This window comes from Pagrus pagrus, assembly GCF_965226575.1.
Source record: "Pagrus pagrus genome assembly, chromosome: 11".
Classification (NCBI taxonomy): domain Eukaryota; kingdom Metazoa; phylum Chordata; class Actinopteri; order Spariformes; family Sparidae; genus Pagrus; species Pagrus pagrus.
The window spans coordinates 6,302,185-6,324,998 of record NC_140195.1 but is presented as its reverse complement, the minus strand read 5'-3'; the positions used below and the strand labels follow the sequence as shown (position 1 = coordinate 6,324,998).

The 22,814-nt window shown below is 39.4% G+C and overlaps 5 protein-coding genes across 5 annotated transcripts; all 5 read left to right on the top strand.

Moving 5' to 3' along the window:
* Positions 1 to 1,892: 1,892 nt before the first annotated feature.
* LOC311264728 (P2Y purinoceptor 1-like) lies at positions 1,893 to 2,852 on the top strand (the record flags this gene model as incomplete). Its single annotated transcript, XM_084365819.1, has 1 exon — positions 1,893 to 2,852. One exon carries the CDS (start codon positions 1,893 to 1,895, stop codon positions 2,850 to 2,852), a length of 960 nt encoding a protein of 319 aa, XP_084221945.1.
* A 5,081-nt stretch (positions 2,853 to 7,933) lies between these two features.
* Positions 7,934 to 9,143, top strand: LOC311265805 (P2Y purinoceptor 1-like). The gene has a single exon (XM_084367809.1). The coding sequence runs from the start codon at positions 7,974 to 7,976 to the stop codon at positions 8,940 to 8,942; it is 969 nt and encodes a 322-aa protein (XP_084223935.1). The 5' UTR covers positions 7,934 to 7,973; the 3' UTR covers positions 8,943 to 9,143.
* A 1,561-nt stretch (positions 9,144 to 10,704) lies between these two features.
* Positions 10,705 to 11,839, top strand: LOC311265806 (P2Y purinoceptor 1-like). The gene has a single exon (XM_084367810.1). It carries the CDS (start codon positions 10,811 to 10,813, stop codon positions 11,777 to 11,779), a length of 969 nt encoding a protein of 322 aa, XP_084223936.1. The 5' UTR covers positions 10,705 to 10,810; the 3' UTR covers positions 11,780 to 11,839.
* A 6,056-nt stretch (positions 11,840 to 17,895) lies between these two features.
* LOC311264727 (P2Y purinoceptor 1-like) lies at positions 17,896 to 18,861 on the top strand (the record flags this gene model as incomplete). The annotated part of the gene is made up of 1 exon (XM_084365818.1): positions 17,896 to 18,861. The coding sequence occupies one exon, from the start codon at positions 17,896 to 17,898 to the stop codon at positions 18,859 to 18,861; it is 966 nt and encodes a 321-aa protein (XP_084221944.1).
* Positions 18,862 to 20,966: 2,105 nt separating this feature from the next.
* LOC311264726 (P2Y purinoceptor 1-like) lies at positions 20,967 to 21,953 on the top strand (the record flags this gene model as incomplete). Its single annotated transcript, XM_084365817.1, has 1 exon — positions 20,967 to 21,953. The coding sequence occupies one exon, from the start codon at positions 20,967 to 20,969 to the stop codon at positions 21,951 to 21,953; it is 987 nt and encodes a 328-aa protein (XP_084221943.1).
* Positions 21,954 to 22,814: the final 861 nt, after the last annotated feature.

The following is a 22,814-nucleotide window of genomic DNA, read 5'->3' as shown; positions in this document are numbered from 1 at the left end:
ACAGTGCCACAGAAGTCACTGTTGGTATTTCATATAAAAATGAGGCCAAATTAACAACTACTTTTACTTGTAATGGCTTTTTTTTGTTGATGTCTAATTTATAGTTTTGCACTAAAGCTTGCACTGTGCTTCTGAAGGCTTTTTCAGTCAGACCAGATCACCTTTATAGACATCCTGACATCTAGTGGACAAAGTAATGAACTGCTGAGGCAGAACAACACCTTTATCTCCAGCATCTTCAGAACATAAGAATGCATTTTATATCTTGGCTCTTTCTGCTTGCTTCAGAGCTGGTCAAAATTATGCCAGTACACAAGTTAAACATTCATTTATGAATGGAAACCAAAGTATGGGACACTTTGAAAATTTGATCACATGATGGCGCTATAGAGGAAAGGTCAAAAGATCACCAAGTTATTACAATGCATCATGAGAAGAACATAAATGTCCGTACAAAGTGTCGCCCATAGCTGTCAAAAAATGTCAACAAAATTCAACCTCTTGGTGGCTCTGGAGGAAAATTCAGGATATCGCCAAAGATTGTCTGAGAACCATGATTGTCTGGACAAAATTTCATGGCAATTTATCCTATAAAACAGAAATTTGTGATGAAACTTGGGAGAAACAGTCTCTTGCAATGTGCATCAAGAATCTCTCAAAGAATTGTTGCCATGTTTCAGCTGATTGGATGGGGGCGGGGTTAGAGTCATATTAATTTGCATATCAACAGAACCTGGCATACGTAATTAGACAAAGTTGTTGCGTAACAACCAAGTCATTTTAAAGCCACCTAGGGATTCAGGGGTTTAATTTAAGCCAGGAGAGGGACTTCTTTTTGTGTCTGACAGTGCCTTTAGTGGACAATCTGCACCTACATGTATGCCTGTAGTCGCTTCTTTTAAGACAAAAGTTTATTTCTAAAAATAAAATGTTTAAACCTTTAAATACAAATGTTAAAGTTTGTGTGTAAGTGGTAAGCATTAGTGGGTAGAGGTTTAATCAGCCAGGGTTTAGAAACAGTATGGCTGACCACATCCTGTAGTAAAATATGTTATCTGTGGTAGCTGCTCGACTCTGAGCTGATGGTACACTTGAAAAATAATTGACCTAAAACAATGACTTTTATTACATGGACATTTAATTCCATCTAATTTCATTACTTAGATTTAATATCAACGGTCACATTTAATGCAAGTGTTTTCTGTCATGTTGAGGGACTGAAAATCAATCAAATAACTAAGTCTGATTATTATTAAATTAAATCAATACAGACTGAAACATTATTCAATTATTACATGTAAAATTAAGGGTGACTTCTACATAAACATAATGTGTTTCTTACACAAGTATTAAACATATAAGTAATGCATTTCAAATGGGTTCTTCCGTCTCCGGTAGCAAACCACACATCTAGTTATTTATTTTATACACACTGACTCAACATGATGGAAAAACTTTGCCTTAAATGTGACCATTTACATCGACCTAATGTAGTAGAAATAGCTGTAAAATGTACATGTCAAGTCAGTGTTTGAGTCATCAGCTTAAAGTGGAGCAGCTACAACAGGAAAGTATTTCGGTACAAGCTGTGGCAAGCCCAACTGTAATTCTAAATCCTGGCAGATCAGAGATATAAAAGGTAGAGATTTTATTATGCCTACCTCTTACAGACAAACCTTTGTCTCAGGCTCTGCATTGATTCACAAACCAGCCAATTGAAGTCCTTTCCTGAATATTGGCAGGCGCAGATCTCAAATGTAGTATGTAGAGGCGTGGGCTTATAACAGGAAGTGTTCTCGAAAGCACTCATGCTCTGATTCAGTTTTAATCTGTTGAGAAGACCAAAACATTCACTGAGAGAAGGAACTGTACGTACTGCTGTCCAGAAGATGATGAATAACTCCTCTTGTCCTCTTGTCAGCTTTGACTTTACAGGCAGATTCTTGCCACCTGTTTACATCTTAGTGTTCATCATTGGTCTGGTAGCTAATGGATGGGGACTGAAGTCTTTGCTGCACAACTGGAAGAAGCTGGGTAACGTCAACGTGTTTGTTCTCAACCTTGGACTTACAGATGTTTTGTACCTGCTCACACTGCCATTTTTGGTGGTGTACTACTTCCTGAAGAGTAAATGGATCTTTGGAGAAGCATTCTGCAAGATAACAAGATTCTGCTTCAATGTGAATCTATACGGCAGCATTGGATTCCTGACTTGTATAAGTGTGTACAGATACCTGGCCATTGTTCACCCAATGAGAGCAAAGGGAAGAATAACTGTCACCCATTCTGTGATTATCTCGGTCATGGTCTGGCTGTTGGTGAGTGTTCAAAGTCTTCCAGACATGTTCTTCACCAAGGCATTAAGAAACAACACTAAAAAATGCTTCGATACCACGGATAACGCCAACATTGAGGAGTACCTGAAATATAATCTTGGATGGACCCTCACTGGGTTTTGTATCCCGTTACTCATCACACTGGGCTGCTATGGACATGTGATTGTCGTTCTCTGCCGCACGAATACTATTGACAAGGTACTGAAACAGAGAAGTTTAAAGTTGATGTTCATCTTGATTCTTCTCTTCTCTGTTTGTTACATCCCCTATCATGTATTCAGAAACCTCAACCTCTTTGCAAGAGTTCTTACCGAACAGAGGATATGCCATAAATGGTATAACGGAGTCTACATTGCTCGTCAGATAAGTCGTGCCCTTGTATGTCTGAACAGTGCTCTCAACCCTCTGGTTTACCTCCATGGACATGAAGACATTTGTGCTCAGCTCAGACGACTGATCCAGCAAGCTCGTCAGGCTGTCATGCAGCTGTCCGCCACTCAGTCTTTCCTGGTATAAATTGTCTGACACGAGAATGAAACTGAACAATTGCATTGCATCATCTTCCACTGTAATGCTGTCAAGGTTTTATGTATGTCATCATAATTTCACTGTATACCTGCTCCAAAAGCTGAGATTAAACCCTTTTAACACTTGGTAACAGGTTAAGGTCGCTGAAGGTGCGGTTCGCCCAGGGTGTCATGCAAGCTAGGACCGCCACTGCTCAAAGACACACACACATATTAAAGATAAGATACACACTGACTGCTTGACAGTGGAAATAGTAAAAACAAAATAGCTTTACAGACTTTTATCTATTTGTTTTAAAAGATGACTTGGTCTATGGTCACAAGACAGATTAAAGAATGGCAGCTGAAACCATCAGGTGAGACACACCCTGGTAGCTTGCAGCTGATAACCTGTTTGACCAGTTTGGCTGGGGCTTTTGACAGCTGGTAGGCCAAAAAACAGCTCCTATTCTTACCAGTTACCATCACACGGGCGCTTAAGGTGAGGCTCGCCCAGGGCGTCATGCAAGCTAGGACCACCACTGCTTATAATGGCTTTTTTTTGTGGATGTCTTCTTTATAGTTTTGCACTAAAGCTTGCACTGTGCTTCTAAAGGCTTTTTCAGTCAGACCACATTACCTTAATAGACATCCTGACATCTAGTGGACAAAGTAATGAACTGCTGAGGCAGAACAACACCTTTATCTCCAGCAACTTCAGAACATAAGAATGCATTTTATATCTTGGCTCTTTCTGCTTGCTCGAGAGCTGGTCAAAATTATGCCAGTACACAAGTTAAAAATTAATTCATTAATGGAAACCACAGTCGGACAATTTGAAAATTTGATCACATGATGGTGCTATAGAGGAAAGGTGAAAAAATCACCAAGTTATTACAATCCATCATGAGGAGAACATAAATGTCTGTACAAAATGTCACCCCATAGCAGTCAAAAAATGTCACTTAAAACCACAAAATTCAACCTCTTGGTGGCTCTGGCCCACCAAACATTAGACGTCTGATAGACGTCCAGATCATGTCTATATTGCGTCCGTCGGTCCAAGACCAATTCTGGACCACTACACGACGTGCAAACTAGGTCTGCTATTTGGACGTCTAATCATGACCCCACTTGGACGTCAATATGCAGTTGAACATTTGAACGTCGGGCTAGGTCACTTATTTCGACGTCTAAGACAGGTGCAGGTAATTGACATGATGTAATTTATTTATTTACATTATTATTATTATTATTATTATTATTATTATCATAGTAGTAGTAGTAGTAGTAGTAGTATGGGCATGATGACATATTTTGTGATTAAACATTATTTTTGAATAAAAGTAATATTTTTGTTTGTTTACATTTTTGTTTTTCTCTTTTAAAATAGTGTTATTCTGTTTATTACAACAATAAAGGTGTAGCCTTTGGGGGAAGGGGGGGGGGTGTTACAGTCAACGCCATGGTGATTGGCTGAGGCATTGCGTCATCAACGTACATCAAAAGAGCCACTCCCATTGGCCCAGGTGTTTCTCTACGGTGAAAGCAAATGGCCGCTCGGCTCTGTGCACCTTCGACCTCTACAACAACCTACACAGCAATCCGAAAATCAGCGTCGTCCACTAAATTGCAGGTAAGTTCGGTCAGCACATAGACCCATAAGTTAATTTTATGTTCATTTATGCATTTATAGCGTTTGCCGTTTTAGCTTTATGCCTCAAACCTGTTGTTGCTACAATTAGCATTACATCTGCTAACGTTAGCTTTTGAACACGACCAATTTTGTTTAACGTACAACGAAACCGGCGAAAAATAAATACATGGAGTGAAGCGCTGGAGCCGTGGGCCATTACACGACCGTTATCGGCAACAGGCCTCCAGTGTTAACGAGCAGGAGGGCCATTGTGTTGAGCTGGGGAGCGGCCGGGTGTTAGCAGCGGATGCTAACCGCTAACGCTAGTCGAAGTTGGCATCGAGCTACCTCACAACACAGCCATCTTTCTTGTTACTGGTCGAGGCTTTATTTGTCGGTGACAGCCGGTTATGGGTCCGCGGCTCCAGCGCTTATTTCTTTTTCTTTGACGTGCTGCTGCTGAGATAGACAGAGAGAGAGAGAGATTAGCACTTGCTAACACCCGGGACAGCTAATGGGGCTAGCAGCACAGACCAATATAAAGGCGGCGGGGGGGCGCTTCAGACACAGCCACGTAGGTTTGCAGCCAAATGTTTAACAATTTAGTGCAGTGGAGTACTGTATTGTAAAGTGTTAGTAAGGTGTTTCTAAATCCTTCTTATGCTTTTGTCAGGTGGTGTTTGGTCCTCTTTTGAACGTGAGTGAGGTGTCTACAGATGGCTATGAAAATGAGACAATGGCGGAAACGCCAAAGAGACATGGATGAACTTCTGCGTCATGACAGCGAAGATGAACGTCGGAGCTAACCTTTTTTTTTTTTTACACGTTTTTATATACTGCCTGCTGTTGTATTGTCAACTGACGTCTGCAATTAAAAATTGGTGACAAAACAGTCAGGATTTGATTGTGATTTATTATAACGTGACTGTAGAAACGTGTCAAGAAGGTAGGAAACTGTTTTCCTGTACCAGCTAATTTTACTGTAGCGTCATTTGGTTATGCATAGGAACTAAACCAGTAAAAAAAAAAAAAAAAGAGTAATATGAGTTATAATTTGACGTAGAAAAGACGTCCACAACGACCATATTTGGACTAGAAATGGCCCCTGCACGGCGGTACTGTGGACGTCATAAATGGACGTCAAGTATACGTTGAAAGAAAGACGTCGTCTGGAGTAACAGTCTGCACCTTGAGGTGACCAAAATTAGACGTGCAAAAATGACTTGGAAAAGACGTCGTTTGGACGTCTCTTTGCGCAGTGGGGGAGGAAAATTCAGGAGATCGTCAAGGATTGTCTGAGAACCATGATTGTCTGGACAAAATTTTATGGCAAATTATTGAGAAATATGTGATGAAACTTGGTAGAAACAGGCTCCTGCAATGTGCATCAAGAATCTCTCAAGAAATGCAGGCATGTTTCAGCTGCTCGGATGGGGTCGGGGTTAGAGTCATAATAGTTTTGAAGCGCTTCATGCAACATTAATAGGGAGTTTTGGGTTAAGTTTGGCTATCAATAATAATTAATGATTATCAGGGATAAATATTAATTATGATAAATAATAAGATCCAATTTACATTAGATCACCTCGGGGGACCACCATTGAAGAAGGGAAAATCTAGCCAATTCACCAAATCAGTCTCAGAATAAGTTATTAAACTGTCAGTTTGTAAATCTGATTAATAATTAACTTAATAACTACAACCAAAATCAGCATAAAAGCTAGGAATGGTTGAAGGATTTAGGAGTCCTTGACAGAGAAGACGTTGGAAACATTCACTCTTGTACAATATCAAATAGACAGCATGAAGGTTCAAAAGTCTTTTATGTAACACAAAGATGAAAACACACAATCTAACTAACACGTACTATACATGTATACAGGTGTGTGTGTGTGTGTGTGTCTGGAAGAACAAAGAAACAATGGTGGTGCTCACATCATTTGCTCACTGATATCACATGTGGGTGTGATATGCTCCAGGTTGAAGGAGTGTGCGTGTGACATGTCACGTTATAGAAGATGGTTAGTTGCATGCAAAGACCCTGAGTCTGTGTGAAGCATAATTCAACTAACCTCAATTTAGCTCTGAAACAAAGCAAACTACCAATAACCTGACCTGAGATCACAATAATTCCAAAACAGTGAACAAACACATAGATTGAACACATGTGCATTACATCAGCCAGAGTTAAAAGTCCTGTGCTTAGCCTTGCTGTGTTGTGCTGTGTGCTGGGCCCAGTTCAATGTTGCAAGTCTTTGTTGAAAAGGTGCTGGTGGTTCCTTGGCTGATGAGCCAAGCAGGAGAAGGTTGCAATTCCAATGTTGAACAATGCTGTTATTGCTGTGCAAGGTCTGATGAAAGACAGCAGGTGGAGGAAACTTGTCGCTCCTTTCCTTTGCAAGGATAGCAGCTCGGTGCTAACTTGCTTGGTGTTCCTTGGATTGTGTAGTTAGCTGGTAAGCTTTGGGCCGCAGCTGCTGGTGCTAACAGAACTGGAATGCTAGCAAACTATAAATATGAACTTAGTTTGTGTGTAAGTGGTAAGCCTTAGTGAGTAGAGGTTTAATCTGCCAGAGTTTAGAAACATATGGCTGACCACAACCAGCATGAAAGTACATTGTCTGTGGTAGCTGCTCAACTCTGAGCTGATGGTACACTTGCAAAATAATTGACCTAAAACAAAGACTTTTATTACATGTAAATTGAAATCTATCTAATGTCATTACTTAAGTTTAATATCAAAGGTAACATTTAATGCAAGTGTTTTCTGTCATGTTGAGTGACTGAAAATCAATCGAATAACTAAGTCTGATTATTATTAAATTAAATCAATACAGACTTAAACATATACGTCATGTATTTATTTAATCATTACATATTAAATTAAGGGTGATTTCTACATAAAAATAATGTGTTTCCTTTTACAAGTATTAAACATATGAGTACTGCATTTCAAATGGGTTCTTCTGTCTCCGGTAACAAATCACACATCTTGATTAGAGTTAGTGTGTATAAATTAAATAACTATAACTTAACATGATAGAAAAACTTTGCCTTAAATGTGACTGTTTACATTGACCTAATGTAATAGAAATAGGTGTAAAATGTACATGTCAAGTTAGTGTTTGGGGCAAATGATTTATGTGTTCCATCAGCTCAGAGTGGAGCAGCTACAACAGGAAAGTATTTCGCTGCAGGATGTGGTAAAACTGTTTTTCAAAACCCTGGCAGATTAGAGATAAGGTGGGTGTGGGTTTCATGATGCTTACCTCCTACAGACAAACCTTTGTCTTAGGCTCTGCAATGATTCATAAACCAACCAACTGAAGTCATTTCCTGAATATTGGCAGGTGCAGATCTCAAATATAGTATGTAGAGGCGTGGGCTTACAACAGTAAGTCTTCTTGAAAGCACTCATCCTGATTCAGTTTTAATCTGTTGAGAAGACCAGAACATTCACTGAGAGAAGGAACCGTATGTACTGCTGCCTAGAAGATGATGAATAAAACCACTTGTCCTAAGGTCAACTTTGACTTTACAGGCAGATTCTTGATTCCTGTTTACATCTTAGTGTTCATCATTGGTCTGGTAGCCAATGGATGGGGACTGAAGTCTTTGCTGCACAACTGGAAGAAGCTGGGTAACGTCAACGTGTTTGTTCTCAACCTTGGACTTACAGATGTTTTGTACCTGCTCACACTGCCATTTTTGGTGGTGTACTACTTCATGGATAGTAAATGGATCTTTGGAGAAGCATTCTGCAAGATAACACGATTCTGCTTCAATGTGAATCTATATGGCAGCATTGGATTCCTGACTTGTATAAGTGTGTACAGATACCTGGCCATTGTTCATCCAATGAGAGCGATGGGAAGAATAACTGTCACCCATTCTGTGATTATCTCAGTCATGGTCTGGCTGTTGGTGAGTGTTCAAAGTCTTCCAGACATGTTCTTCAGCAAGACACCTAGAAACAACACAGAAAAATGCTTCGATACCACGGATAACGCCCACGTTGAGGATTACCTGAAATACAATCTTGGATGGACCTTCACTGGGTTTTGTATCCCGTTACTCATCACACTGGGCTGCTATGGACATGTGATCGTCGTTCTCCACCGCACGAATACTATTGACAAGGTACTGAAACAGAGAAGTTTAAAGTTGATGTTCATCTTGATTCTTCTCTTCTCTGTTTGTTACATCCCCTATCATGTACTCAGAAACCTCAACCTCTTGGCAAGAGTTCTTACCGAACAGGGGATATGCCATAAATGGTATAATGGAGTCTACATTGCTCGTCAGATAAGTCGTGCCCTTGTGTGTCTGAACAGTGCTCTCAACCCTCTGGTTTACCTCCATGGACATGAAGACATTCGTGCTCAGCTCAGACGACTGATCCAGCTAGCTCCTCGGGCTGTCATGCAGTCGTTCGCCAACCCTACTCAATTTTCACTGGTGTAAAGTGTCTGACATGAGAATGAAACTGAACAATTGCATTGCATCATCTTCAACTATAACGCTGTCAAGGTTTTATGTAACCTGCTCCAAAAGCTGAGATTAAACAATACGATTCACTTAAAAGATTCTGAAAATGTCTCCGTTATCTTTTTGAGAGAATAGGACCGGATATTGTGGACAACAGGCTCAGTAAAACACCCTAAAACAGGAACTGTGTGAATGTGTAAAAAGCAACACACCCTCACAACATCAAAGTGATGCACAGGAAGATCATCAGAGCATAATGTACTATATACAGTAGCACTTTTAAACACGTATGTTACAAAGTGCTTTACAGGAAGGAGAAAAAGGAAAGAGGGAGATGGAGACAGAGAAGACAATAAATAAACGAGGGGCAAAAAGGGATGTAAAGCCCACAAAGTAAAAGTTCTAGAATTGGAAAAAAAGTGGCTTTTAATAAAGATGTACACTGATTTGCCTTCTTTCTCTCCTATAGAGGTCAGAGGGCACAACAAGTCCCTTAAGTACAGACAGGTCTGATCATGCCATGTCTTTAATCTCAAAGTGACAGGGAGCTGATAGAGAGACACTGAGGCTGCTGTTGAGGGTATTATATTAAGTTTCAGTCAAGATAAAGTCAGTCACAGTTCGGGGTGCTGAGGGGTCAGTCTATATAATGACTTCATAGTAAATGGTGTGCGACATTCATGTTTACTAATTTGAATGGCCAGGATAACATGTCTCTAATTGTTATTAACAATGATTTACAACAATCTAAGAATGCTATGCACAACCGCAGACGGCAAACTTGAACCCCAACGTACTATAGGTCAAAGCAGCCACATCATTTACAGTCAACAACAGCAAGCAGATGAAGAGGGAGAAAAATTCTGCCTTTTAAAATCGCTCAATTTTGTGAGTTGTTGAGTTTAGAGAAACTTTATAGACTTTGTGAAGCGCTGTATCTGCGATGTCCTAATGTTAGTTTGAGAAAGCAGGTCTGAACTTGTGAAAGGGAGTTTAAAATTTAGGTTGGATTCAGAAGTAATTCTTAACACTTGGTTAAAAGTTAATGAAAAACTTTTTTTTTTTTTCGAAAAAAGGAACTTTTCCATCTAATTTCATTACTTAGGTTTTAATATCAAAGGTCACATTTAATGCAAGTGTTTTCTATCATGTTGAGTACTGAAAATCAATCGAATAACTAAGTCTGATTATTATTAAATTAAATTAATACAGACTGAAACATATACCTTATGTATTTATTCAATTATTACATGTAAAGTTAAGGGTGACTTTTACATAAACATAATGTGTTTCTTATACAAGTATTAAACATATAAGTAATGCATTTCAAATGGGTTATTCTGTCTCTGGTAGCAAACCACACATCTAGTTATTTATTTTATACACACTGACTCAACATGATAGAAAAACTTTACCTTAAATGTGACCGTTTTCATTGACCTAATGTAATAGACATAGGTGTAAAATGTACATGTCAAGTCAGTGTTTGAGCCATCAGCTCAAAGTGGAGCAGCTACAAAAGGAAAGTATTTCACTACAGGATGCGGTAAACCTAATTGTTTTTCAAAGCCCTGGCAGATCAGAGATATGAAAGGTAGAGGTTTCATGATGCTTACCTCTTACAGACAAACCTTTGTCTTAGGCTCTGCATTGATTTGCAAACCAGCCAATTGAAGTAATTTCCTGAATATTGGCAGGTGCAGATCTCAAATGTAGTATGTCAAGGCGTGGGCTTACAACAGGAAGTGTTCTCGAAAGCACTCATGCTCTGATTCAATTTTAATCTGTTGAGAAGACCAGAACATTCACTGAGAGAAGGAACTGTACGTACTGCTGTCCAGAAGATGATGAATAACACCACCTGTCCTCAGGTCAGCTTGGACTTTACAGGCAGATTCCTGCTTCCTGTTTACATCTTAGTGTTCATCATTGGTCTGGTAGCTAATGGATGGGGACTGAAGTCTTTGCTGCACAACTGGAAGAAGCTGGGTAACGTCAACGTGTTTGTTCTCAACCTTGGACTTACAGATGTTTTGTACCTGCTCACACTGCCATTTTTGGTGGTGTACTACTTCATGGATAGTAAATGGATCTTTGGAGAAGCATTCTGCAAGATAACAAGATTCTGCTTCAATGTGAATCTATATGGCAGCATTGGATTCCTGACTTGTATAAGTGTGTACAGATACCTGGCCATTGTTCACCCAATGAGAGCAAAGGGAAGAATAACTGTCACCCATTCTGTGATTATCTCGGTCATGGTCTGGCTGTTGGTGAGTGTTCAAAGTCTTCCTGACATGTTCTTCAGCAAGACATATAGAAACAACACTGAAAAATGCTTTGATACTACGGATAAAGCCCACGTTGAGGAGTACCTGAAATATACTCTTGGATGGACCCTCACTGGGTTTTGTATCCCGTTACTCATCACACTGGGCTGCTATGGACATGTGATCATCGTTCTCTGCCGCACGAATACTATTGACAAGGTACTGAAACAGAGAAGTTTAAAGTTGATGTTCATCTTGATTCTTCTCTTCTCTGTTTGTTACATCCCCTATCATGTATTCAGAAACCTCAACCTCTTTGCAAGAGTTCTTACCGAACAGGGGATATGCCATAAATGGTATGATGGAGTCTACATTGCTCGTCAGATAAGTCGTGCCCTTGTGTGTCTGAACAGTGCTCTCAACCCTCTGGTTTACCTCCATGGACATGAAAACATTCGTGCTCAGCTCAGACGACTGATCCGGCAAGATCGTCAGCCTGTCATGCAGCCGTCTGTTCCCCCTACTCAATTTTCCCTGGTGTAAAGTGTCTGACATGAGAATGTAAATGAACAATTGCATTGCATCATCTTCCACTATAACGCTGTCAAGGTTTTATGTATGTCATCATCATTTTTGCTGTAAACCTGCTCCAAAAGCTGAGATTAAACAATACAATTCACTTAAACGATTCTGAAAATGTCTCTGTTATTGAGAATAGGACCAGATATTGTGGACAACAGGCTCAGTAAAACACCCTAAAAGAGGAAGTGCATTGTGTGAATGTGTAAAAATAAACAGGATGCAAATTGTGACTGCAACACGACCTCTTAACATCAAAGTGATGCACAGGAAGATCATCAGAGCATAATGGCAGATTTAGTTGCACTGGCACAGAAAATGATTATCAAGCAAAGTATGAATTCAGAAGAAAATAATACATATCACCGACGTAAACAACTTTGTCAGCATTGTTGTGCAAAATAACTCCAACTCCAACTTTAGTGTTTTTACTGTGAGAAAATATTAACAATTATGATTAATTCAGTTGAGGAAATCCAACAACCTGCTGAATAAAGTCCTGTTTTTCTGCCCTCACTTTAATAAACATACATGGTGGACAAATACAGCAAACAAAACAAAATGTAAAGAAAGTTTGATGACGCAGTTAGCCATTGAGGGTTTCACTGGAAGCCAATTCAAATTCAATGCTAGTGATTACAATCTGACAAAAAGATATAAGATACCATGAACATATTATAACTGCAGATTAAGAGTCTAAAGACATACTAGTGGCACTGTGAGGCTGTGCTTCGGACCCGGTTCTAGGCATGGGCACAAACGCTTCGACTGCCCCACCACCAAACCAACCCCGCTTCATTCTGGAAATCAAAAAACAAAATAAGTATATTCAAATATATTATATTGTAATTTATTCCCATAAATGCTGCTCAGAGTAATCACAGTCCACAGCTCTTCTGCCAACAGAGCCGGGGTCTCTCTCTCTCTCTCTTGCGCCGTGCATACAGTCAGTAGCAGCTTCTCTCGGTTTGCATCACATTAGATACCATGGGCACTCCAGATAGTATTAGCCACAGGCTTGTTAGTTGTTAGCATGCCTGCTAGCAACTGCTGGTAGTAGCATAGTCCCATTGGCAGCTGCTGAGGAGTTTGTGTCTGTCCCGCTCCGCGGCATGGGAAGCCTCACAAGGGCAGGCTACGTCCTGGTTGTGAAGCGGGTTTCAACTTTCAACCCTTGCTGGCCCGCTGTTAGTCCTGTTGGCCTGCGAGCCTCCCCCACACCCGCCGACAGGATTAAACAACACACGTTAGTGAAAGGGGACTCCATTACCCGTAAATTCAGGTTAGCGCCGCCGGCCAATGTTTACTTCCTGGAGCCAGAGCCTCCAACAGTGGCTACTCTGAGGGTGCAGGGAGAAACAGGGAACCCAGGCAGGCACACACGACTTTCCGAAGCGCGAGAAAGTGGTGCACAATAATATAGCATTAATCAATCAGTCTATAAGTCTATACGCTGATGACTAGAAGGGGGTCTCAAATTTTGTCAAAAAAGTAAAAGATTCTATTGTCACTAGTGGTCACTAAAATGTGTTTAAGCTCATTTATTCACAAATATGTTGTATTTATTGCCAAGCGGAGCCAACACCTGTTCTGCGCACGTATGCAAATTAGCCATGTGCCCAAACAGAAGAAAGACGTAATGTTGAGACATGGCTAGCAAGCGAAAGCTAAACCAGAGTGTATCACTCACACACTTTGAGTTCACATCCAAAAAGGCGGCACTCAGAGATGAAGAGGCACCGGAAGACGATGCTGGTGCAGTTAGCACAGTGGGCCCACTCCCTACCAGAACAGAGGACCCTCTCCCACCCAGTGAGTTCCCAGAAGAACAACGTGAAGTTGAGGCCGAGTGCTCCGAAGACGCAGCAGGTGCTGAGGTAACGTTAGCTGCTACTGCTGCTAGCACAAGTGACTTGCTGGCTGGTTGGACAACGACGCAGGTGGGCGAATGGAAAGACCGCAAGTTGTGTAGGCCTTGTGGTTGGTTGTGGTCTTAGAGAGAGCACCTGCCGTGGTGATGTTTGGCTTGGTGTAGGCTGTCTGTCTGTCAGCATCCGCCGTGGTGCTTTTTTCAGTTTGAGAGATGGTCTGTCTGCACGGTTAGGTGAATGTGCTTTGTGTATGTGTTCAATGATGTATCTGTCTGGTCGTATTTGCTGTAGATGGATGGTTAAATTCATTTCACTGCATTTATTCAGTTGATTGCTCTTGTAAGTGCGCCAGATTGGTGCCAATTATTATTATTACTGTCGTGTCTGTATTGTAATGCACAACTTTGCCTCTCATTGTTATAAAACAACGTGCATCCAAACAACTTTAGCCAATGCAACCTCCTATGTCAGTGTTGCTTTACGAATACTACAGCATATCAGATTGTCAAAAATTGTTAAGTGTGTGCGTGTATGTTGTCATGTAGGCTATAGACTGATTGTCTTGGCTTGCATCCATGAAATATTGTAATGTTAGAGGCCTACTGCAAAGTGAGAAAATTTAGATCGGTATTGCGCAACAATCGAGAGATGAGGACCCCCGACTATTGACGGGTATTTCGCACACTGGGTGTAGTGTTTATTTACCAAGTTCACCTTCTTAGTTTGGCATGTTAACATGGTAGAAATTAGCTATACTATCAATATTTTACATCTGAGGCTGATGGGAATATTTTTCCTGTACACACACATTGCACAACTGGAATGCTAACTTGCTGAAAAGTTTACAATTACAATTTGTCCTGAGGAGGGCTTGAGCATGTGTGCTACAGTTGCTGAGATACTTGGTGCTATAGGAAATGTCACCAAAGTCATTTTTTAATTCCAAGACCTAGCCTTCCGGATGCCAGGAAAAATGTATTTTATTGTTGTTAATATTTTTTCGGGGGGGTTGTGATTGTTTATTGTTGTTCTTGGAACAACAACAACTGCCCCTACGCACCTTACAGTAACCCTGCTCTGTGGGGCTACAGACTTGATTGGCCTGTCTTTATAGTTGTACAACTTCGGGAAGTCTATACGCTGATGACTGTGCCCTTGACCTATCCAAGAATCAAACATAATTTACATTGTATATAGTAGCACTTTCAAACACTTATGTTTCAAAGTGCTTTACAGGAAGAAGAAAAGGGAAAGAAGGAGATGGAGACAGAGAAGACAATATATAAACGAGGGGCAAAAAGGGATGTAAAGCCCACAAAGTAAAAGTTCTAGAATTGGGAAACAAGTGTCTTTTAATAAAGATGTGACTGATTTGCCTTCTTTTTCTCCTATAGAGGTCAGATGGCACAACAAGTCCTTTAAGTACAGAAGTGCCTGATCATGCCATGTCTTTAATCTCAAAGTAACGGGGACACCGAGGCTGCTGTTTTGTGTATTATATTAAGTTTAAGTCAAGATAAAGGACATTTAAGGCTGTCAAACAAGACTGAGGAGAGTAGATGAAGAGGGAGAAACATTCTCCCTTTTTAAAATCGCTCAGTTTTTTGCGTTGTTGAGTTTGGAGAAACTTTTTTAACTTTGTGAAGCGCTGTTTCTGGCAAATTCTTAATTATTTGGGCCTTTTTTCAAATTCGGCATATGTTACAGCCGCATTTTAGGGAATGCTACAGCCCCCTCAGCACCATAGTTACCCGACCATGTGTCCAGCGCACAGAAACATATCATGATGCAATAAAACCGGGTCCACATTCTACATATATTTGCGATCTGCTTCTTGCAATATTCCAATGTTAGTTGGAGAAAGCAGGTCTGAACTTGCGAAATGGAGTTTAAAATCCTTGAAACAAAGAAACTTTTTTTTTTTTTAAGAAAAAGTAACTTTTATAACCAAACAGCTAAACTGTGAATCGAAGACAGTTGGCCTGATAAATTTGGTCATGAAGACAGTTTTATACCTGTTTAAACTGCTAACTGGCAATATATTATGTCTTTAAAGCCAAAAATAAGTAACTTACAATTTTTTGTTTGATACAAATTAATGCCACAGAACGACCCCAACCGTTGTGTTGACAGATATTGTTTATTGAGAGAAATTGCACTTATTCCTTCATTTTCTTCATTTTTTTCAGTTGTTTCAGTATTTTACATGTCCTGCATTTTAACTTTTGTTTGTTTTTGATTTATATTTTTTCAGATTGTATTTTACAGATTTATATAGTTATTTTGTACATACTGTGGCTTTTACATACGTTTGTCTGATATTTCTCTCCATTATTCATTAAAAGTCATTGTACAATACACGTCTTCTTCTTGCAGCATATAGTGCCACAGAAATCACTGTTGGTATTTCATACAAAAATGAAGGCAAATTCACAACTACTGCTTTTTTTGTTGATGTCTTCTTTATAGTTTTGCACTAAGGCTTGCACTGTGCTTCTGAAGGCTTTTTCAGTCAGACCAGATTACCTTTATAGACATCCTGACATCTAGTGGACAAAGTAATGAACTGCTAAGGCAGAACAACACCTTTATCACCAGCCTCTTCAGAACATAAGAATGCATTTTATATCTTGGCTCTTTCTGCCTGCTCCAGAACTGGTCAAAATTATGCCAGTACACAAGTTAAAAAATAATTTGATAATGGAAACCAAAGTATGGGACACTTTGAAAATTTGATCACATGATGGCGCTATAGAGGAAAGGTCAAAAGATCACCGAGTTATTACAATGCATCATGAGAAGAACATACATGTCTGTACAAAGTGTCGCCCATAGCTGTCAAAAAATGTCAACAAAATTCAACCTCTTGGTGACTCTGGAGGAAAATTTCAGGAGATCGTCAAAAATTGTCTGAGAACCACGATTGTCTGGACAAAAGGTCATGGCAATTTTTCCTATAAAACAGAAATTTGTGATGTAACTTGGGAGAAACCAACTCCTGCAATGTGCATCAAGAATCTCTCAAGAAATGTTGGCATGTTTCAGCTGCTCGGATGGGGGCTGAGTTAGAATCATGTTGATTTGCATATCAACAGAACCTGGCATACGTAATGAGGCAAAGTTGTTGCGTTACAACCAAGCCATTTTAAAGCCACCTAGGGATTTTTCATGGAAAAAGACTCCAAATATGTATTTGTGAGGAACAGACATGAGTTTTCAGGGGTTTGATTAATGCCAGGAGAGGGACTTCTTTTTGTGTCTGACAGTGCCTTTAGTGGACAATCTGCACCTATGCCTGTAGTCGCTTCTTTTAAGATAAAAGTTTATTTCTAAAAATAAAATGTTTAAACCTTTAAATACAAACTTTAAAGTTTGTGTGTAAGTGGTAAGCATTAGTGGGTAGAGGTTTAATCAGCCATGGTTTAGAAACAGTATGGCTGACCACATCCTGTAGTAAAATATATTATCTGTGGTAGCTGCTCAACTCTGAGCTGATGGTACACTTGAAAAATAATTGACCTAAAACAATGACTTTTATTACATGTACATTTAATTCCATCTAATTTCATTACTTAGACTTAAGTTACATTTAATGCGAGAAATGCATGAAAATCAATCAAATAACTAAGTCTGATTGTTATTCAATTAAATTAATACTGACTGAAACATATACCTTATGTATTTATTCAATTATTACATATGAAATTAAGGGTGACTTCTACATAAACATAATGTGTTTCTTATACAAGTACTTAACATATAAGTAATGCATTTCAAATGGGTTCTTCTGTCTCTGGTAACAAACCACACATCTAGTTATTTATTTTATACACACTGACTCAACATGATGGATAACTTTGACCTAATGTAATAGAAGTAGCCGTATAATGGACATGTCAAGTCATCATGTTTGAGTCATAAGCTGTGGTGGAGGAGCTACAACAGGAAAATATTTTGCTCCAGGATGTGGTAAACCTAACTGTTTTTCAAAACCCTGGCAGATTAGAGATAAGACAAACCAGCCAATTGAAGTCATTTCCTGAATATTGGCAGGCGCAGATCTCAAATGTAGTATGTAGAGGCGTGGGCTTACAACAGGAAGTGTTCTCAAAAGCACTCATGCTCTGATTCAGTTTTAATCTGAAAACCAAAAACATTAGACCAAAACATTCACTGAGAGAAGGAACTGTACCTACTGCTGTCCAGATGATGAATAACACCTCTTGTCCTCTTGTCAGCTTGGACTTTACAGGCAGATTCTTGATTCCTGTTTACATCTTAGTGTTCATCATTGGTCTGGTAGCTAATGGATGGGGACTGAAGTCTTTGCTGCACAACTGGAAGAAGCTGGGTAACGTCAACATGTTTGTTCTCAACCTTGGACTTACAGATGTTTTGTACCTGCTCACACTGCCACTTTTGGTGGTGTACTACCTCATGAAGAGTAAATGGATCTTTGGAGAAGCATTCTGCAAGATAACAAGATTCTGCTTCAATGTGAATCTTTATGGCAGCATTGGATTCCTGACTTGTATAAGTGTGTACAGATACCTGGCCATTGTTCATCCAATGAGAGCAAAGGGAAGAATAACTGTCACCCATTCTGTGATTATCTCGGTCATGGTCTGGCTGTTGGTGGGTGTTCAGAGTCTTCCAGACATGTTCTTCACCAAGGCATATAGAAACAACACTGAAAAATGCTTCGATACCACGGATGAAGCCCACGTTGATGAGTACCTGAAATATAATCTTGGATGGACCCTCACTGGGTTTTGTATCCCGTTACTCATCACACTGGTCTGCTATGGACATGTGATTGTTGTTCTCTGCCGCACAAATACTATTGACAAGGTACTGAAACAGAGAAGTTTAAAGTTGATGTTCATCTTGATTCTTCTCTTCTCTGTTTGTTACATCCCCTATCATGTACTCAGAAACCTCAACCTCTTTGCAAGAGTTCTTACCGAACAGGGGATATGCCATAAATGGTATAATGGAGTCTACATTGCTCGCCAGATAAGTCGTGCCCTTGTGTGTCTGAACATTGCTCTCCACCCTCTGGTTTACCTCCATGGACATGAAGACATTCGTGCTCAGCTCAGACGACTGATCCAGCAAGCTCGTCGGGCTGTCATGCAGCCGTCTGCTCCCCCTACTCAATTTTCCCTGGTGTAAAGTGTCTGACATGAGAATGAAACAGAACAATTGCATTGCATCATCTTCCACTATAATGCTGTCAAGGTTTTATGTAACCTGCTCCAAAAGCTGAGATTAAACAATACAATTCACTTAAACGATTCCGAAAATGTGTCTGTTATCTCTTTGAGAGAATAGGACCGGATATTGTGGACAACAGGCTCAGTAAAACACCGTAAAACAGGAAGTACATTTTGTGAATGTGTAAAAATAAACAGGATGCAAATTTTACTGTGACTGCAACACAACCTCATAACATCAAAGTGATGCACAGATTTAGTTGCACTCGCACAGAATATGATTATCAAGCAAATGAGAAATCAGACAAAAACAATACACATCACAGATGTTAACAACTTTGTCAGCATTGTTGTGCAAAATAACTCCAACTCCAACTTTAGTGATTTTACGTCAGTTGAGGAAATCCAACAACCTGCTGGCTAATTAAGCCATTTTAAAACCCATTGGATAGCTGGGCTGCTTGGTTCCTCAAAAGGTTTGTTTGTTACAAATGTACTAATGCACTCTGTTCCAAGTGAACGTCCTGTTTTTCTGCCCTCACTCTGTAATAAAAGTACATGGTGGACAAATACAGCAAACAAAACAAAATGTAAAGAAAGTTTGATGACACAGTTAGCCTTTGAGTTTTTCACTGGAAGCCAATTCAAATTCAGTGCTAGTGATTGGCCAACTAAACACAATTCAAAAAAAGTTTGATGACGCAGTTGGTCTTTGAGGTTTTCACTGGAAACCAATTCAAATTCAATGCTAGTGACATTCTGACTAAAGATAAGATACCATGAACATATTTTAACTAACGATTAAGAGTCTAAAGACATACTAGTGGCACTGTGAGGCTGTGCTTTGAACTGAATCCTAACATCAGCATGCTAACATGCTCACACTGACAGTCCTAACATACTTATGATAATCAGGTGTAGTGTTTGTTTACAAAGTTCACCTTCTGAGTTTGGCATGTTAACACCATAGAAATTAGCTATAATGTCAATATTTTACATCTGAGGCTGATGGGAATATTTGTCCTGTACACACACATTGCACAACTGGAATGCTAACTTCCTAAAAACAATTCGTCCTGAGGAGGTCTTGAGCATGTATGCAAATTTTATGGCAGTATTCATCCAACAGTTGGTGAGCTACTTAGTGCTAGAAGAAATGTCACCAAAGTCATTTTTAATTCCAAGACTTGGCCTTGTGGATGCCAGGAAAAATGTGTTTTATTGTTGTTAATATTTTTTGTAGGGTTGTGATTGTTTATTGTTGTTCTTGGATATTTAAATATGTGCTTTATCCAAATGTTTCTGTTGTATTCACTAGCTTATCTTGCAACATTAGTGTATGAAATATTATGTCTTTGCGATGGGAAGTCTGAAAGGATTGGAGCTGGATATGGATAAGTATGAATAAATATAAATGGTTTCTGACCATATTCTGATCAGATGCTGTGAAACTGTGGCCGCATGCAGAGTAAAAGTATAACTTGTGGAGGGAAAAAGCATTTGAAACCTTATCTTGAGGCAAAATCACCAAACTTTTGAGCTTTTTTAAAAAAATATTTTTTTATCAGATTTGACTGCCGATTCTATATGTGCAGTTTTTAGGTGAAGTTCTGGCTCTCTCCCCATTCATTAAGATTGGGTCTGGTCTTGTTAGCGTGAACTTAGTTCCTTGGAGCATTGCCAAGATGGCAGCCGAGTGGCAAGGCTTGACTAGAAGGACTTTGCCCCAACTCCCCAGTCCCAAATTTCACCCACTCCCATCGGGTCACCCTTTTTGCCCCATCAATATAAAGACAGCTGTGCTTACCCTCTCACTCTCTCACTTTTTCATCTTTGAACATGGTGCAGTATGTAGATGGACTGAAGTGGCATTTTACACTCAGCAGTGCATCCTGTGTTATCAAGCTTCCATCTGAAAGGGAATTTTATTTTTAATCTTGCAAAGATAAGGTTCTCAGAAGAGTTTTCGACAGGAAGTAATCTATAAAGGTGATTTCCTCACCATTCTGGGCATCATTGCATACTTGTTTTACAGAATTGGCGGCTTTTTTAGAAGGAGACAGAATGAATAACACCTCTTGTCCTCGTGTCAACTTTGACTTTAAACACAGATTCTTGCCTCCTGTTTACATCTTAGTGTTCATCGTTGGTCTGGTAGCTAACGGATGGGGACTGAAGTCTTTGCTGCACAACTGGAAGAAACTAAAGATCATCAATGTGTTTGTTCTCAACCTTGGACTTACAGATGTTTTGTACCTGCTCACACTCCCATTTTTGGTGGTGTACTACTTCATGGAGCGTAAATGGATCTTTGGAGAAGCATTCTGCAAGATAACAAGATTCTGCTTCAATGTGAATCTATACGGCAGCATTGGATTCCTGACTTGTATAAGTGTGTACAGATACCTGGCCATTGTTCACCCAGTGACAGTGATGGGAAGAATAACTGTCACCCGTTCTGTGATTATCTCGGTCATAGTCTGGCTGTTGGTGAGTGTTCAAAGTCTTCCTGACATGTTCTTCATCAAGACATATAGAAACAACACAGAAACATGCTTTGATACCACGGATAACGACCAAGTTGAGGATTACCTGAAATATACTCTTGGATGGACCCTCACTGGGTTTTGTATCCCGTTCCTCATCACAATGGGCTGCTATGGGCACGTGGCTGTAGTTTTATGGACATTGAAGAGAACTGACAAGGTACTGAAACAGAGAAGCTTGAAGTTGTTGCTCATCTTGATTCTTCTCTTCTCTGTTTGTTACATCCCCTATCATGTATTCAGAAACCTCAACCTCTTTGCAAGAGTTCTTACCGAACAGGGGATATGCCATAAATGGTATAATGGAGTCTACATTGCTCGTCAGATAAGTCATTCCCTTGTGTGTCTGAACAGTGCTCTCAACCCTCTGGTTTACCTCCATGGACATGAAGACATTCCTGCTCAGCTCAGACAGCAGCTCCAGCAAGTTCATCAGATGTTTAACCGTTGGTTTTTGTCAAACCCCAGCAGAAGGCCTTTGGCACGGACTGCAGACGAACTTTAACATATGTTCAACATGTGTTAACAATGTTGAAATAGGTTCAACATCATTGGTCATAATTGTCTTTCTAATACATATACAATGCAAATTAGAGGGATGACTTAAAAAATACATTCTTTTATCATTATGTTGGTTTATTTGTGTGTTTAATCATTTCTACATGGTGAGTTATTTTGTTATGCTGTGTGTTGTCATGTGTTAGATGGGACTAAATCCAATCTAAAGATTAAATAAGTGTTTAGAAGTTTGTAAGTGTTGCAGCAAAAGAGGTGGACAGAAATTTTTGCTGTAATAGATGTGTATGATGAATCCAAATGTTTAGGGATTTGTAAATTTATCACAAAGGCATAGATCTTTTATTCTGTATTTGTTACAATACAATGATTTGGTGCATCAGATTGAATATTTATCCACTTTCTTCATAATGGCAAAGCTGAAAATAAAAAAGGATTTATCATCACATAGACCAATCCAACATTTCATCTGTATATATATATTAAAAAAAACCGATAGAGAGTAAATCATCTTTAAAATGTTTTAAAATGTGAATTATTGCAGCTGTTAAAAAGAGAGACCATGTGCAGGTACACAAATGTTTACTGTTGTTATAACAAAGTTAATGTGATTACTTCAATCTTCTGTACATTCATTTGTCATGTGTTTGTGCTTCATTGGCTCATGCTTTTTCTTATCTTATTTGTTTTTAATAAAGACACATTTTACCAATGTATTTTCTTCCATACACCTTACCTACAAATACAAGAAATATAACATTCACTCCTCTGCTTATTGAAGCCTACATTAGTCTCATGTTTTACCTGTAAGATCCATTTGTTCATGACTTTGTTCCTCATATGTGAGGTA